General features: G+C 44.7%; 1 protein-coding gene across 1 annotated transcript in view; it reads left to right on the forward strand.

The window, feature by feature from the left end:
- Nucleotides 1-16194, forward strand: part of tmem63c (transmembrane protein 63C) — a 331403-nt gene that overhangs the window by 158744 nt on the left and 156465 nt on the right. Inside the window, exon 11 of the mRNA XM_060829024.1 lies at nucleotides 626-706. Coding sequence (XP_060685007.1) covers nucleotides 626-706 — 81 coding nt within the window. The remainder of the gene's footprint in view (nucleotides 1-625; nucleotides 707-16194) is intronic.

Raw genomic sequence — 16194 nt, forward strand, 5'->3', positions numbered from 1 at the left:
GGGCACTAATCTCTCTCTAGTTACTCTTTTTCCTTTAACATACTTAAGGAATCTCTTTGGATTCATCCTAATCTTCTCAACCAAGGCTATCTTGTGCCCCCTTTTCACCCTCCTGATTTGCTTCTTCAGTAAACTCCTGTATTTCCTATACACCTCCTGAGATTCCCTTGATCCCAGTTCCCTCGTTCTGAGACATGCCTCCTTTTTTCTGGTCAAAGCCTCAATATCTCTTGTCATCCAGGGTTCCCTGCCAACCTTGTCCTTCAACTCTCACAGGAACATATAGATCTTGAACTCTAGCTATCTTACTTTTAATGGCCTCCCACTTTACCTGCAAACAAACTATACCAATCAACCCCTGCAAGCTCCTGTCTAATTTCATCAAGATTCTTTTAGCTCCAGTTTTGAACTTGAATCTGTGGAAACATCAACAATGATTAGTTGGGGTCTGTGATTTTGTGCTTTTGTGCCTGTGTGACTGAGACAGATATTTGTTCAGGTCCATTCACTGTATTTCTGTGGTATTCCAATGTACTGGATGAGTTTTTAGTAAGAAGATACCAGAGTTTTGCAAAGTGGAATGAAATATTGGCAGCTTCTGATGTGGCTGTTTCTCTTGTTTCAGTGAAGCGTACCCCAGTTGTACGGTGACAGATGTGCAATTCTGCTTTGATGTTCGAGCATTGATGAAACTGGACTCTGAAAGGTATCAAACTGTATGTGATGAACATTGACAAGAACCCCGCAGTCACATTAAGCTGACCACTGAATCCAGAGCAAAATACTGCACATGCTGAAAACCTGAAATGAAAACACAAAATACTGCAAATACCCAACAGACCAGTTGCTGTATGTTTCTGTTTTTTATTCCAGTATTGTCACCCCAACTGGCCCACACATTCTGGAAATTTTTCTTTCCCCATGACTGGCCAATCAGACACCTTCCTCCATAATAAACCTATTAGACCCCTTCCTCCCTGAAAGTGAGCATGTTTAAGTGGTGAGGAGGTGAAATCGTATGTGGGTCTTCACAGTAAGAGGATTCGAGTACAGAAACAGGGATGTCTTACTGCAATTATACAGTGCCTTGGTGAGACCATGCTTGGAGTACTGTGTGCAGCTTTGTCTCCTTATCTAAGGATGGATGTTCCAGGTAAGGAGGGATTACAACATAGCATTATCAGACTGATTCTTGAGATGGTGGGAATTATCAATTCATTTTTAACAGCCTAACCAGTTTTATTTGTGGATGTGTGAATAATATTACTTAGCGTTTCTCTGAGATCCTTTGCATTCTTTTAAACTCCAGTGGATACAGTCCAAGCTCTCTTCAATGTCAGTATCACAAACTTTGCCCATTCTCTGTGCAGATTAAAGTCACCCATAATTACAGCTGAGCCTTTATTCTAATTTCCTGTTTTTTGCCTTCCCCAATGTCACTACTACAGTTTGGGGTCTATGTACAACCCTCACTTCTATCTGCTTCTTTGGTTTTCTGAGCTCTCCCATACACATTCCACTTCACCAGAGCTAATATCCTTCTTCAAATTGCTGTAATTTACCTTTCAACCAACAACACTACCCACCTCCTTTTCCTTTTTGTTGGTCCTTCGAAAAAGCTGAAATCAGTTCCCATCACTTATAACCTTTATAAATCCCAATTATATCATACTGTTCATATCTGTTTGTGTGATTAATTCATTCACTTCATTGAGAGTGCTCCAGGCATTAAGATAAGGCCTTAAGTCTTGTCTCTTTAGCATTCTCGGCGCCCTTCATATTATATGCAACAACATGTTATTTGGTGCAAATGGAGACCGCTGATTCACAAGGTAAGTCTTTAAGAGAGAAATATATCTTCCTAGCAGCCTCCAGTCTCCTCTCTCACCACTCCCACTGCTGCAGATGGATGACCTACCAGGAGAAAGCCACAGCAGCCAGGTTTCCGGCTCTGTGACTCAGGAGGGAAGGGGGAAGAATAGGAAAGCAATAGTGATAGGAGATTCAATGGTGAGAGGAACAGACAGGAAATTCTGTGGTCTCAGACAAGACTCCCGGATGGTGTGTTGCCTCCTGGGTGCCAGGGTCAGGGATGTCTCAGATCAAGTTTACAGAATTCTTAAGGGGTGGGAGAGTAGACAGAAATCAGTATTTACTGTGAAAAAAGACATGGAAGATATAGAATGTAGGGAAATCTACATCTTGAAAAATGTCATTACAGAGGAGGAAGTGCTTGATGTCTTGAAACACATAAAGTTGGATAAATACCCAGAACCTGATCAGATGTACCCTAGAACTCTGTGGGAAGCTAGAGAAGTGATCGCTGGGCCTCTTGCTGAGATATTTGTATCATAGATAGTCACAGGTGAGGTGCTGGAAGACTGGAGGTTGGCTAACGTAGTGCCACTGTTTAAGTAGGGTGGTAAGGAAAAGCCAGGGAACTATAGACCAGTGAGTCTGACACGGTGATGGGCAGGTTGTTGGAGGAAATCCTGAGGATGTTCATGTATTTGGAAAGGCAAGGACTGATTAGGGATAGAGATCAGAGTGGTGCTGGAAAGCACAGCAGGTCAGGCAGCATCCGAGGAGCAGGAAAATCGACGTTTCGCGCAAAAGCCCTTCATCAGGAATGGAGGCATGGAGCTTCCAGGGTGGAGAGATAAAATCCCACTGATTAGGGATAGTCAACATGGCTTTGTGCGTGAGAAATCATGTCTCACAAACTGGATTGAGTTTTTTGAAGAAGTAACAAAGAGGATTGATGAGGACGGTAGATGTGATCTATATGGACTTCAGTAAGTCATTCGACAAGGTTCCCATGGGAGACTGGTTATCAAAGTTAGATCTCACGGAACACAGGGAGAACTAGCCATTTGGATAGAGAACTGGTTCAAAGGTAGAAGACAGAGGATGATGGTGGAGGATTGTTTCTCAGACTGGAGGCCTTTGACCAGTGGAGTGCCACAAGGATTGGTGCTGGGTCCTCTACTTTTTGTCATTTGCATAAATGATTTGGATGCGAGCATAAGAGGTATAAGAGGTACAGTTAGTAAATTTGCAGATGACACCAAAATTGGAGCAGTAGTGGACAACGAAGAGGGTTACCTCAGATTACAACAGGATCTGGACCAGATGGGCCAATGGGCTGAGAAGTGGCAGATGGAGTTTAATTCAGATAAATGCGAGGTGCTGCATTTTGGGAAAGCAAATCTTAGCAGGACTTATACACTTAATGGGAAGGTCCTAGGGAGTGTTGCTGAACAAAGAGACCTTGGATTGCAGGTTCATAGCTCCTTGAAAGTGGAGTCGCAGATAGATAGGATAGTGAAGAAGGCGTTTGGTATGCTTTTTTTTATTGGCCGAAGTATTGAGTACAGGAGTTGGGAGGTCATGTTACGGCTGTACAGGACATTGGTTAGGCCACTGTTGGAATATTGCGTGCAGTTCTGGTCTCCTTCCTATTGGAAAGATGTTGTGAAAGTTGAAAGGATTCAGAAAAGATTTACAAGGATGGAAAGATTTACAAAGGTTGGAGGATTTGGGTTATAGGGAGAGGCTGCACAGGCTGGGGCTGTTTTCTCTGGAGCATAGGAGGCTGAGGGATGACTTTATAGAGGTTTACAAAATTATGAGGGGCATGGATAGGGTGAATAGACAAAGTCTTTTCTCTGGGGTGGGGGAGTCCAGAACTAGAGGGTATAGGTTTAGGGTGAGAGGGGAAAGATATAAAAGAGACCTAAGGGCAACGTTTTCTTGCAGACGGTGGTACGTGTATGGAATGAGCTGCCAGAGGAAGTGGTGGAGGCTGGTACAATTGCAAAATTCAAAAGGCATTTGGATGGGTATATGAATAGGAAGGGTTGGGGGGATATGGGCTTGGTGCTGGCAGGTGGGACTAGATTGGGTTGGGATATCTGGTTGGCATGGGCGGGTTGGACCAAGGGTCTGTTTCCATGCTGTATATCTCTATGAGTATGATTCTCTGTCGTGGTATACATCAGTACCAATAACGTAGGTAGGGAAAGGGAAGATAACCTGAAAAGAGAATATAGGGAGTTAGAAGCTAGAAGGCAGGATAAACAGAGTCATACTCTCAGGGTTATTACCAGTGCCGCAGGCTAGTGAGTCTAGGAACAGAACGCGAGTAAAACCGAACACGGCTGTAGGGCTGGTGTCAAAGAGAGGTCTTTAGATATGTGGATCACTGAGATACCTTCTGGGCAAGGTGGGACCTGTACAAGAAGGATGAGTTGCACCTGAACTGGAGGAGCACCAATATCCTGGGCAGGTTTGCCAGAGCTCTTTGGGAGGATTTAAACCAGATTGGTAGGGGGTTGGGACCCGGAGCTACAGATCAGATGATGGAGTAGGTAGTGAAAACCCGATACAGCATGCAGAGAGTCTATGAGGACGGACTGTGAGTTGACAGGGCAAAGGTGCAGTTAGTGTGATGGGTTGAAGTGTGTTTATTTTAATGCAAGAAGTATCAGGAATAAGGCTGATGAACTTAGAGCATGGAGCAGTATTTGGAACTATGATGCTGTGGCCATTATGGAGAGTTGGATATCATAGAGGCAGGAATGGATGTTCGATGTTCCAAGGTTTAGATGCTTCAAAAGGAATGGTGGGGCAGGTGAAAGAGGGGGAGTGGCATTAAAAATCAGGGAAAGTATCACAGGTGCAGAAAGGGAGGTCAAAAATAGGCAGGAGGCTGGAAGTACACAACAAGCCAAGCAGCATCAGGAGGTGGAGAAATCGACATTTCGGGTGTAACCCCTCTTCAGGATTCTTGCAGAAAGGGAGGTCATTGAGGAGGGTTTGTCTACATAGTACGGGTCAAAGTCAGAAACAGGAAAGGAGCAATCACTGTATTGGGAGTTTTCTACAGCATCCCCCCCCCCCCCCCTCCCCGCCAATAGCAGCAGAGGAGCAGAGACACAGGGGAGTAGATTGGGAGGCAGATTTTGGAAAAGTGCAGAAGTAACAGGATTGTTGTCATGGGTGACTTTAAACTTCCCTAATAATGATTGGAACATCCTTAGTTCAAATAGTTTGGATGGAGCAGTTTTTGTCAGGTGTGCCCAGGAAGGATTTGTGACTCAATATGTGGGATTGGCTGACTAGAGGGAAGGCCATATTGGATTTGGTGCTTGGTGAGAAACCAGGCCAGGTGTCAGATCTCTCGGTGGGAGAGCATTTTGGTGATAATGATCATAACTCCCTAACCTTTACTAAATTCCTGGAGAGGGATATGGGCAGACGTTATGGGAAAGATTTTAATTAGAGGAGGGGAATTATAATGCTATTAGGTAGGAACTGGGGAGCCTAAATTGGGAACAGATGTTCTCAGAGAATTGCACAACAGAAATGAAGAGGTTATTTAGGGAGCACTTGCTCTTAGTCCTGGACAGCTGTGCCCCACTGAGGCAGGGAAGGGATGGTAGGGTGAAGGAACCTTGGGTAACAAAGGATCTAGTCAAGAGGAAGAAGGAAGCTTACTTAAGGTTGAGGAAGCAAGGATCTGACAGTGGTCTAGAGGGTTACAAAGTAGCCAGGAAGGAACTGAAAAATGGACTTATGAGACCTTGAAGGGGACATGAAAAAGCTTTAGTGGGTAGGATTTAGGAAAACCCTAAGGCACTTATGTGAGAAGCAAGAAGATGGCCAGAGTGAGGGTAGGGCCGATCAAGGAGATTGAGGAAACTTGTGCCTGGAGTTGGAGGAGGTGGGGAGGTGTTCAAAGTTTGTGAGAAAATTTGTAGCTCGGGTGCTCGTTGCTGTGATTCTGTTCGCCGAGCTGGGAATTTGTGTTGCAGACGTTTCGTCCCCTGTCTGGGTGACATCCTCAGTGCTTGGGAGCCTCCTGTGAAGCGCTTCTTTCCTCCGGAGGAAACAGCACAGAAGCGCTTCACAGGAGGCTCCCAAGCACTGAGGATGCCACCTAGACAGGGGACGAAACGTCTGCAACACAAATTCCCAGCTCGGCGAACAGAACCAAAACGAGTTGGGGAGGTCCTTAATGAACACTTTGCCTTGGTATTCACTCAGTGAAAGGGACCTTGGCGTTTGTGAGGGCAGCGTGGAACAGACTGATATGCTCAAACACGTTGATGTTAAGGAGGAGAATGTGCTGAAAATTTTTTTAAAACGTTAGGATAGATAAGCACTCTGAGCTAGATGGGATATCCCCAAGGTTACTACAGATGTGAGGGAAGAGATTACTGCGCCTTTGGCGATGGGCGTTTTGCATCCTCACTGTCCACTGGAGTAGTGCCAGATGTTTGGAGCATAGCAAATGTTATTCCCTTGTTCAAGAAAGGGTATAGGGATAATCCTCGGAACTACAGACCAGTCAGTATTATGTTTGTAGCGGGCAAATTATTGGAGAGGATTTTCAGAGACAGGATTTATGATTACTTGGAAAACCATAGTTTAATTAGAGGTAGTCAGCATGGCTTTGTGAGGGGCAGGTCATGTCTCACAAGCCTTATTGAATTCTTTGAGGATGTGACAAAACACATTGATGAAGGTAGAGCAGTGGATGTGGTGTACGTGGATTTTAGCAAGGTGCTTGATAAGGTTCCCCATGATAGGCTCATTCAGAAAGTAAGGAGGCATGGGATCCATGGAAGTCTGGCTGTTTGAATATAGAATTGGCTGGCCCACTGAAGACAGAGAGTGGTAGTAGATGGAGTTTGGTGACCAGTGGTGTTCCGCAGGGATCAGTCTGGGACTTCTGCTCTTTAGAATTGACTTGGATGATTAGATTACTTACAGTGTGGAAACAAGCCCTTGGGCCCAACAAGTCCACACCGACCCGCCGAAGCGCAACACCCATACCCCTACATTTGCCCCTTACCTAACACTACGGGCAATTTAGCATCTTTGGATTGTGGGAGGAAACCGGAGCACCCGGAGGAAACCCACGCAGACATGGGGAGAATGTGCAAACTCCACACAGTCAGTCGCCTGAGGCAGGAATTGAACCCGGGTCCCTGGCGCTGTGAGGCAGCAGTGCTAACCACTGTGCCACCGTGCCACCCACGGTGATGAGGAAGTAGAAGGGTGGGTTAATAAGTTTGCCGATGACATGATGGTTGGTGGTGTGGTGGACAGTGTGGAGGGCTGTTATAGGTTGTAATGGGACATTGACAGGATGCAGAGCTGGGCTGATAATTGGCAGATGGAGTTCAACCTGGAAAAGTGTGAAGTGACTCATTTTGGAAAGTTGAATTTGAATGTAGAATACAAGTTTAAAGGCAGGATTCTTGGCATTATGGATGAACAGAGGGATCTTGGGGTCCACGTCCATAGATTACTCAAAGTTGCCACCCAGGTTGATAGGGTTGTTCAGAAGACGTATGGTGTGTTGGCATTCATTAGCAGGGGGATTGAGTTTAAGAATTATGAGGTTATGCTGAAGCTCTGTACAGCCCCGGTTAGACCACACTTGGAATATTGTGTTCAGAGGGGGTGCAGAGGAGATTTACCAGAATGCTGCCTGGACTGGAGAACATGTCATATGAAGAAGGGTTGAGCGAGCTAGGGCTTTTCTCATTGGAGTGAAGAAGGATGAGAGGTGACTTGATAGAGGTGTACAAGTGTTGAGAGGCAGAGATAGAGTGGATAGCCAGAGACTTTTTCCCATGGCAGAAATGTCTATCATGAGGGGCATAATTTTAAGGCAATTGGAGGAAGGTTTAGGGGAGATATCAAAGATAGTTTCTGGACATAGAGAGTGATGGGTGTGTAGAATGCACTGTCAGCAGTGATAGGAGAGTCAGATACATTAGGGACATTTAAACGACTCTTGGATAGGCACATGGATGCTAGTAAAATGAAGGGTATGTAGGTTAGTTTGATCTTAGAGTAGGAGAAACGTGTGGCACAGCATCTATGTACTGTGTTCTAACACCGCTGGTTCCAGATCTCCAGTCAGAAAAACACGCTTCCACTGTTACTCTCTGTCTTCTGTGACTAAGCCAGTTCTGGACCCATTCTACCATCTGGCTGAGATGACTTCCCAACACCAGGTCTAGTATGGCCCCTTCCTGAGTTGGATTATTTACATAGTACTCTGGAAAATCCTTCTGGATGCTCCTTACAAATTCTGCTCCATCCAGATCTCTAACACTAAATGAATCCCAGTCAGTGTTGGGAAAGTTAAAATCTCCTATAACCACCACCCTGTTGCTCCTACATTTTTCCATGATCTCTTTACAGATTTGTACCTCTATCTTACGCTAGCTGTTAGGAGTCCTGTAGTATGGCCCCAACATTGTTACCACACCCTTCCTATTTCTGAGCTCAGCCCATATTGCTTCACTGTTCAAATCCTCCATATTGCCCTCCATCAGCACAGCTGTGATATCCTCTCTGTCCAGTAATGCAACTCCTCCACCCCTTTTACCTCCCTCTCTATCCTGCCTGAAGCATTGATATCCTGGGATATTTAGTTGCCAATCATTCCATTCCCTCAACTAAGTCTCAGTAATAGCAATAACATCATACTCCCAGGTACTAATCCAAGCCCTAAGTTTATCTGCCTTACCTACTATACTTCTCGAATGAAAATGAATGCACCTCAGACCACCAGTCCCTCTGCATTCATCCTCTGCTCCCTGCCTACTCTTCCCCTTAGTCATGCTGACTTCATTACCTAGTTCCTTATGGGCTTTTGTTACTCTCTCCTTACTCAAAGTTTGGGAGAGGATTTGTAACTTGGGTGCTCCTTACTGTCCATTAACCTCTTCATTTAGTTCCCAACCCCCTGCCACATTAGTTTAAACCCTCCCCAACAGCGTTAGCAAAAGCACCCCCAGGACATTGATTCCAGTATGGCCCAGGTGTAGACCATCCAATTTGTAATAGTCCCACCTCCCTCAGAACTGGTCCCAATGTCCCAAAAATATGAACCCCTCCCTCCTGCACCATCTCTCAAACCAAGCATTCATCCTGCTTATTCTATCATTCCTACTCTGATGAGCATAAGGCACTGGTAGCAACCCTGAGATTACCACCTCAGAGGTCCTACTTTTTAACTTGGTTCCTAACTCCATAGATTCTTCATGTAGGACCTCATCCCATTTATTACCAATACCATTTGTTCCCACAAGCATCACGAGAGCTCACCCTACTCCTTGAGAATTTTCTGCAGCCGATCTGAGACATCCCTGACCCGTGCACCTGGAAGGCAACCTACCATTTGGGAGTCTCGTTTTCGATCACAGAACCACCTATCTACTCCCTTTACAATTGAATCCCCTATGACTATAGCCCTGCCACTCTTTTCCTGCCCTTCTCTACAGCAGAGCCAGCCACGGTGCCATGAACTTGGCTATTGCTACCTTCTCCTGGTGAGCCATCTCCCCCAACTGTGTCCAAAACTGGAGACCTGTTTTGGAGGGAGATGACAGCAGGCACACCTGTACTGCCTTCCTGCTCTTTCTTGGCCTTTTGGTCACCCATTTCCTTTCCCCCTTAGCAATCCTAATCTGTGCTGTGGTTGAAGTTTCAGTAGGGGATTACTTTGGGAATAGTGATCACAATTCCATAAGTTTTAGAATACTCATGGACAAAGGCTACTAGACTAGGTGGGATTGAGGTTCACAAGAAAGAGGTATTAGAAATCCTGCAGAGTGTGAAAATAGATAAGTCCCCTGGGCCGGATGGGATTTATCCTAGGATCCTCTGGGAAGCCATGGAGGAGATTGCTGAGCTTTTGGCATTGATCTTTAAATCGTCATTGTCTACAGGAATAGTGCCAGAAGACTGGAGGATAGCAAATGTGGTTCCCCTGTTCAAGAAGGGGATTAGAGACAACCCTGCTAATTATAGACCAGTGAGCCTCACTTCAGTTGTTGGTAAAGTGTTGGAAAAGGATATAAGAGATAGGATTTATAATCATCTAGAAAAGAATAATTTGATTAGGGATAGTCAGCACGGTTTTGTGAAGGGTAGGTCGTGCCTCACAAACCTTATTGAGTTCTTTGAGAAGGTGATCAAACAGGTAGATGAGAGTAAACCAGTTGATGTGGTGTATATGGATTTCAGCAAGGTGTTCGATAAGGTTCCCCGCAGCAGGCTATTGTACAAAATACGGTGGAATGGGATTGTGGGAGATATAGCAGTTTGGATCAGTAATTGGCTTGCTGAAAGAAGACAGAGGGTGGTGGTTGATGGGAAATGTTCATCCTGGAGTCCAGTTACCAGAGTGTACAGCAAGGGTCGGTGTTGGGTCATTTTAATAAACGACCTGGATGAGGGTGTAGAAGGGTGAGTTAGTAAATTCGCAGACGACACTAAGGTCAGTGGAGTTGTGGATAGTGACAAAGGATGTTGTAGGTTACAGAGAGACATAGATAAGCTGCAGAGCTGGGCTGAGAGGTGGCAAATGGAGTTTAATGCGGACAAGTGTGAGGTGATACACTTTGGACGGAGTAACCGGAATGCAAAGTACTGGGCTAATGGTAGGATTCTTGGTAGTGCAGATGAGCAGAGAGATCTCGGTGTCCATGTACACAGATCCTTGAAAGTTGCCGCCCAGGTTGACAGGGTTGTTAAGAAGGCATACAGTGTTTTAGCTTTTATTAGTAGAGGGATTGAGTTCCGGAACCAGGTGGTTATGCTGCAGCTGTATGAAACTCTGGTACGGCCGCACTTGGAGTATTGTGTACAGTTCTGGTCACCGCATTATAAGAAGGATGTGGAAGCTTTGGAAAGGGTACAGAGGAGATTTACTAGGATGTTGCCTGGTATGGAGGGAAGGTCTTATGAGGAAAGGCTGAGGGCCTTGAGGCTGTTTTCGTTGGAGAGAAGAAGGTTGAGAGGTGACTTAATAGAGACATGTAAGATAATCAGAGGGTTAGATAGGGTGGACAGGGAGAGCCTTTTTCCAAGTATGGTGATGGCGAGCACGATGGGGCATAGCTTTAAGTTGAGGGGTGATAGATATAGGACAGATGTCAGAGGTAGTTTCTTTACTCAGAGAGTAGGAAGGGCATGGAATGCTTTGCCTGCAACAGTAGTAGATTTGCCAGCTTTAAGTACATTTAAGTCGTCATTGGACAAGCATATGGACGTACATGGAATAGTGTAGGTTCGATGGGCTTCAGATTGGTATGACAGGCCGGCGCAACATTGAGGACCGAAGGGCCTGTGCTGCGTTGTAATGTTCTATGTTCTATAAAGATGAGAATGGTCCTAAAGGAAGGGTGGTAAACTGGGGAAAGGCCAACTATCCCAAAATTCGTCAGGAGCTGGGGAATGTAGAATGGGAGCAGCTGTTTGAGGGTAAATCCACATTCGATATGTGGGAGGCTTTCAAAGAAAGGTTGATTAGAGTTCAGGAGAGACATGTTCCTGTGAAAATGAGGGATAGAAATGGCAAGATTAGTGAACCATGGATGACAGGTGAAACTGTGAGACTAGCTCAGAGGAGAAAGGATATGTACAGAATGTCGAGGCGACTGAAGACAGACGGAGATTTGGAAGAATATTGGGATTGGAAGACCAATCTAAAATGAGGAATTAAGAGGGCTAAAAGGGCTCATGAGATATCCTTAGCAAGCTTAAGGAAAACCCCAAAGCCTTTTCTTCATATATAAGGAGTAAGAGGATAACTAGGGAAAGGGTTGGCCCACTCAAGGACAAATGAGGGAAGATTTGCGTGGATTCAGAGAAAACAGGTGAGATTCTTAATGAGTACTTTGCATCAGTATTCACCAAGGAGAGGGACATGACGGATGTTGAAGTTAGGATTAGATCTTTGATTACTCTAGGTCAAGTCAGCATAAGGAGGGAGAAAGTGTTGGGTATTCTAAAAGGCATTAAAGTGGACAAGTCCCCAGGTCTGGGTTACTGAGGGAAATTGGTGAAGTAATCTATCCCAGGTTACTGAGGGAAGAGAGAGAGGAAATTGGTGGAGCTTCAACAGATATCTTTGCAGCATTCCTGAACACGGGGGAGGTCCCAGAGGACTGGAGAATTGCTAATGTTGTTCCCTTATTCAAGCAGGGATAATCCAAGTAATTACAGACCAGTGAGCCTGATGTTAGTGTAGGGAAGTTACTGGAGAAGATAGTGAAGGATAGGAGAAATACCTATTCAGAAGAAAATGGGCCAATCAGTGATAGGCAGCATGATTTTGTGCAGGAAAGATCATTTCTGACCAACTTAATAGAATTCTTTGAGAAAGTGACAAAGTTGATTGATGAGGGAAGGCCTATAGATATCAAACACATGGACTTCAGTAAGGTGGTTGATAAGGTCCCCTATGATAGGCTGATAGTGAAGTCGCGTGGGGTCCAGGGTGTACTAGATAGAGGGATAAAGAACTGGCTGAGCAACAGGAGACAGATAGTAGTAGTGGAAGGGAGCTTCTCAAAATGGAGACCTGTGACCAATGGTGTCCCACAGGGATCCATGCTGGGACCACTGTTGTTTGTGATATATATAAATGATTTGGAGAAAGGTGTAGGTTGCCTCACTAGCAAGTTTGCAAATGACAGTAAGATTGGTGGAGTAACAGATAGTGAAGAGTACTGTCAGAGAATGCAGCAGAATATAGATAGATTGGAGAAATGGGCAGGGAAATGGCTGGTGAAGTTCAATCCGGCCAAATGCGAGGTGATGCATTTTGGAAGATCCAATTCAAGAACAAACTATACAGTAAATGGAAAAGTCCTGGGGAAAATTGTTGTGCAGAGAGATCTGGGTGTTCAGGTCCATTGTTCCCTTTACGTGACTATGCAGGTCAGTAGAGTGGTCAACAAGGCATACAGCATGCTTTCCTTCATCGGAAGGGATATCGGGTACAAGAGTTGGCAGGTCATATTACAGTTATATAAGACTTTGGTTCGGCCACATTTGGCATATTGCATATAGTTCTCGTCACTGCATTACCAAAAGGATGTGGACGCTTTGGAGAGGGTGCAGAGGAGGGTCACCAGGATGTTGCCTGGTATGGAAGGTGCTAGCTATGAGGAGAGGTTGAGTAGATTAGGATTATTTTCATTGGAAAGAAGGAGGTTGAGAGGGGACCTGACTGAGGTCTACAAAGTCATGAGAGCTGTAGACAGGGTGAAGAGCAAGAAACTTTTTCCCAGAGTGGGGTCTCAATTATTAGGGGTCACAAGTTCAAAGTGAGTGGGGAAAAGTTTAGGGGAGATATATTAGATTAGATTAGATTACTTACAGTGAGGAAACAGGCCCTTCGGCCCAACAAGACCACACTGACCCGCCAAAGCGCAACCCACCCATACCCTTACATTTACCCCTTACCTAACACTACGGGCAATTTAGCATGGCCAGTTCACCTGACCCACACATCTTTGGACTGTGGGAGGAAACCGGAGCACCTGGAGGAAACCCACGCAGACACGGGGAGAATGTGCAAACTCCACACAGTCAGTCGCCTGAGGCTGGAATATATGTGGAAAGTTCTTTATGCAGAGGGTGGTAGGTGCCTGGAATGTGTTGCCAGCAGAGGTGGTGAAGCGGGAACGAAAGCATAATTTAAGATAGACAGATACACAAATGGGTGGAGAACCAAGGGATATAGATGCTTAGAAAATAGGCGACAGGATTAAGATCTGGATCGGTGCAGGCTTGGAGGGCCAAAGGGCCTGTTCCCGTGCTGTGATGTTCTTTGTTCTTTGTACCAGTTCACTGCAGATCCCATGTGACTTCACTTTCTATATTAGCCTGCCGTGAGGAACCTTGTCAAAGTCCATATTGACAACATCTACTGCCATATCTTTGCGAATCATCTTTGTCACTTGCTTCAAAAACTCAATTAAGTTTGTTAGATATGACCTTCCCCACACAAAACTATGCTGCCTATTACTAATAAGATCATATTTTTTCTAACATGAGTATTTCTATCCCTAAGAATGTACTCCCTACCACTGGGGTAAGGTTCACCAGCTTATAATATCCTGGATTATCCTTGTTGCCTTTCTTAAACAGAAGAACAGTGTTGGCTATTCTCCAGTCCTCTGGGACCTCTCCTGTCATTAAAGAGGATACAAAGATTTCATACAAGGCCCCAGCAATTTCCTCACCTGCCTCCCTCAGCATTCTGTGATAGATCCTACCAAGTCCCAGGGACTTGTCTGCCTTAATGCTTTTTAAAACACTGAACATTTATTTTATATTGACATACCCTAGAAAACCAACATAATTCTCTCGAGACTCACCATTCACAATTTCGTTCTACTTTGTGATTACTGATGTGAAGTATTCATGAAGGACCTGAACCCACTTCTTCTGGTTCCACACATCAATTCCCCCCTTTGTCCTTGAGTGGATCTTTGCCTCGCTACCACAACAACCCTATTGTTTTTACATTTCTCCATAATCTCTCCACATTAACTATTCCTCTATCACTCGTTAGCTGTTGGGAGGTCTGTAGTCCAGTACCATTAGTGTGATTACATCCTTTTTATTCCTGAGCTCTACCTACATTACCTCACTGGTGTACTCCCTCAGTAAAGGTGTGATATTTTCTCTTATCAGGAACAGAACTCAGCAAACTTTTTTATATCCCTCTGTAGCTCACCCAAAATATCGAAATCACAGGACATGAAGCTGCCAATCTTGTCCCTCTTTCAACCAAGTCTTTGTAGTAGCTACTTCATACTTACATGTATTCATCCAAGCTCTAAATTCATCTGCCTTCCCTGTCATGCTCCTTGCATTAAAACAAATACACCCCATACCGCAAGCCCTGCTGTGTTCAGTAATCTGTCCATGCCTGTTCTTGCTTTGAGCCTTTGTACTCTTAGTCTTTGACTTTTCCTCGATCGTTTTACTCGCTGAGCTACTGCTCTGGTTCCTGTCTCCCAGCCACATTAGTTTAAACCCTTCCGAGTGACATTAACAAAATTTCCTGCCAGGATTTTGATGTTCCTCCAGTTTAGATGCAACCTGGCCTTCTTGTATATGTCTCAGTTGGCCTGGAAGACATCCCAATGTTCCACATACCTGAAGCCCTCCCTCCTACACCAGCTCTTCAGCCACATACTTAACTGTACGATTTTCCTATTCCTAGCCTCACCGACATGTGACAAGGAAGTAAGAGTCATAGAATTATATAGCAAGGAAACAGCCCCTTCGGTACAACCAGTCTGTGCTGACCATAATCCCAAACTAAACTAGTCCCACTTGGCAGAGTTTGGCCCATTTCTCTCCAAACCTTTCCAATTCATGTACTTAATGAAATGTCTTTTCTCTGGACATTCATTCCACACATGAACCACTCTCTGTGTAAAAACGTTGCCATTCATGTCATTTTCAACAATCGAAAATAGTTTCATGGTCATCAGTAGATTCTTAATTCTAGATTTATTTTTATTGAGTTCAAATTACACCATCTGCTGTGATGGGATTTGAACCTGAAACGAAGATATCCCATATGCCTTCTTACAGTGCAAGGAATGGCAGGGTCCTGGGAAGCACAAGGATCAGAGGGACCTTGGTGTGTATATTCACTGGTCCTTTTCCTCTCACCTTAAAAACATGCCCCCTAGTTTTGAACTTTCCCCACCGCAGGGGAACACAGCCCGGTCTATCACACAAGCCAGCCTTCCTTCTACACTGCACCTACACTTCTTGATGCCTCAGAAAGGTAGCCAATATCATCAAAGACCCCTCCCACCTGGATTTAATCTCTTCCAACCTGTTCCTTCAGGCAGAAAATGCACAAGCTTAAACACACCTGCCAAAAGGCTCAGGGACAGCTTCTTCCCCGCTATGATTACACTTCTGAATGGACCTCTCAAATTTCACATCTCACGTTGATTTTGCATTTTGTGCACCTTCGTTGCAGTAACTTTATTCTCCTTGATCTGTTCAATTACCTTATGATCTTTGTCTGTTATAGTCTGCCTGTACTGCACACAAACCTTAGGTACATGTGACAATAATAAATCAGGTCGAATCAAAATCATATAGGGAAAAGACTCTTGCTATTCACCTTATCTATGCCCTTCATGATTTTATAAACCTCTATAAGGTCACCCCTCAACTTCATAACTCATAACCCTCCATTCCCAACAACATCTTGGAAAATCATTTCTGGAGGGTCTGTTTTTCAACTTCCTACCTAACCTCCTGAACTCCCTTTGCAGGACCTCATCTGTCTTCCTGCCATGTATGTTATTGGTACAGATATGGACCATAACCTCTGGTTTC

This window comes from Hemiscyllium ocellatum, chromosome 8 (genome assembly GCF_020745735.1).
Source record: "Hemiscyllium ocellatum isolate sHemOce1 chromosome 8, sHemOce1.pat.X.cur, whole genome shotgun sequence".
NCBI classification, from domain to species: domain Eukaryota; kingdom Metazoa; phylum Chordata; class Chondrichthyes; order Orectolobiformes; family Hemiscylliidae; genus Hemiscyllium; species Hemiscyllium ocellatum.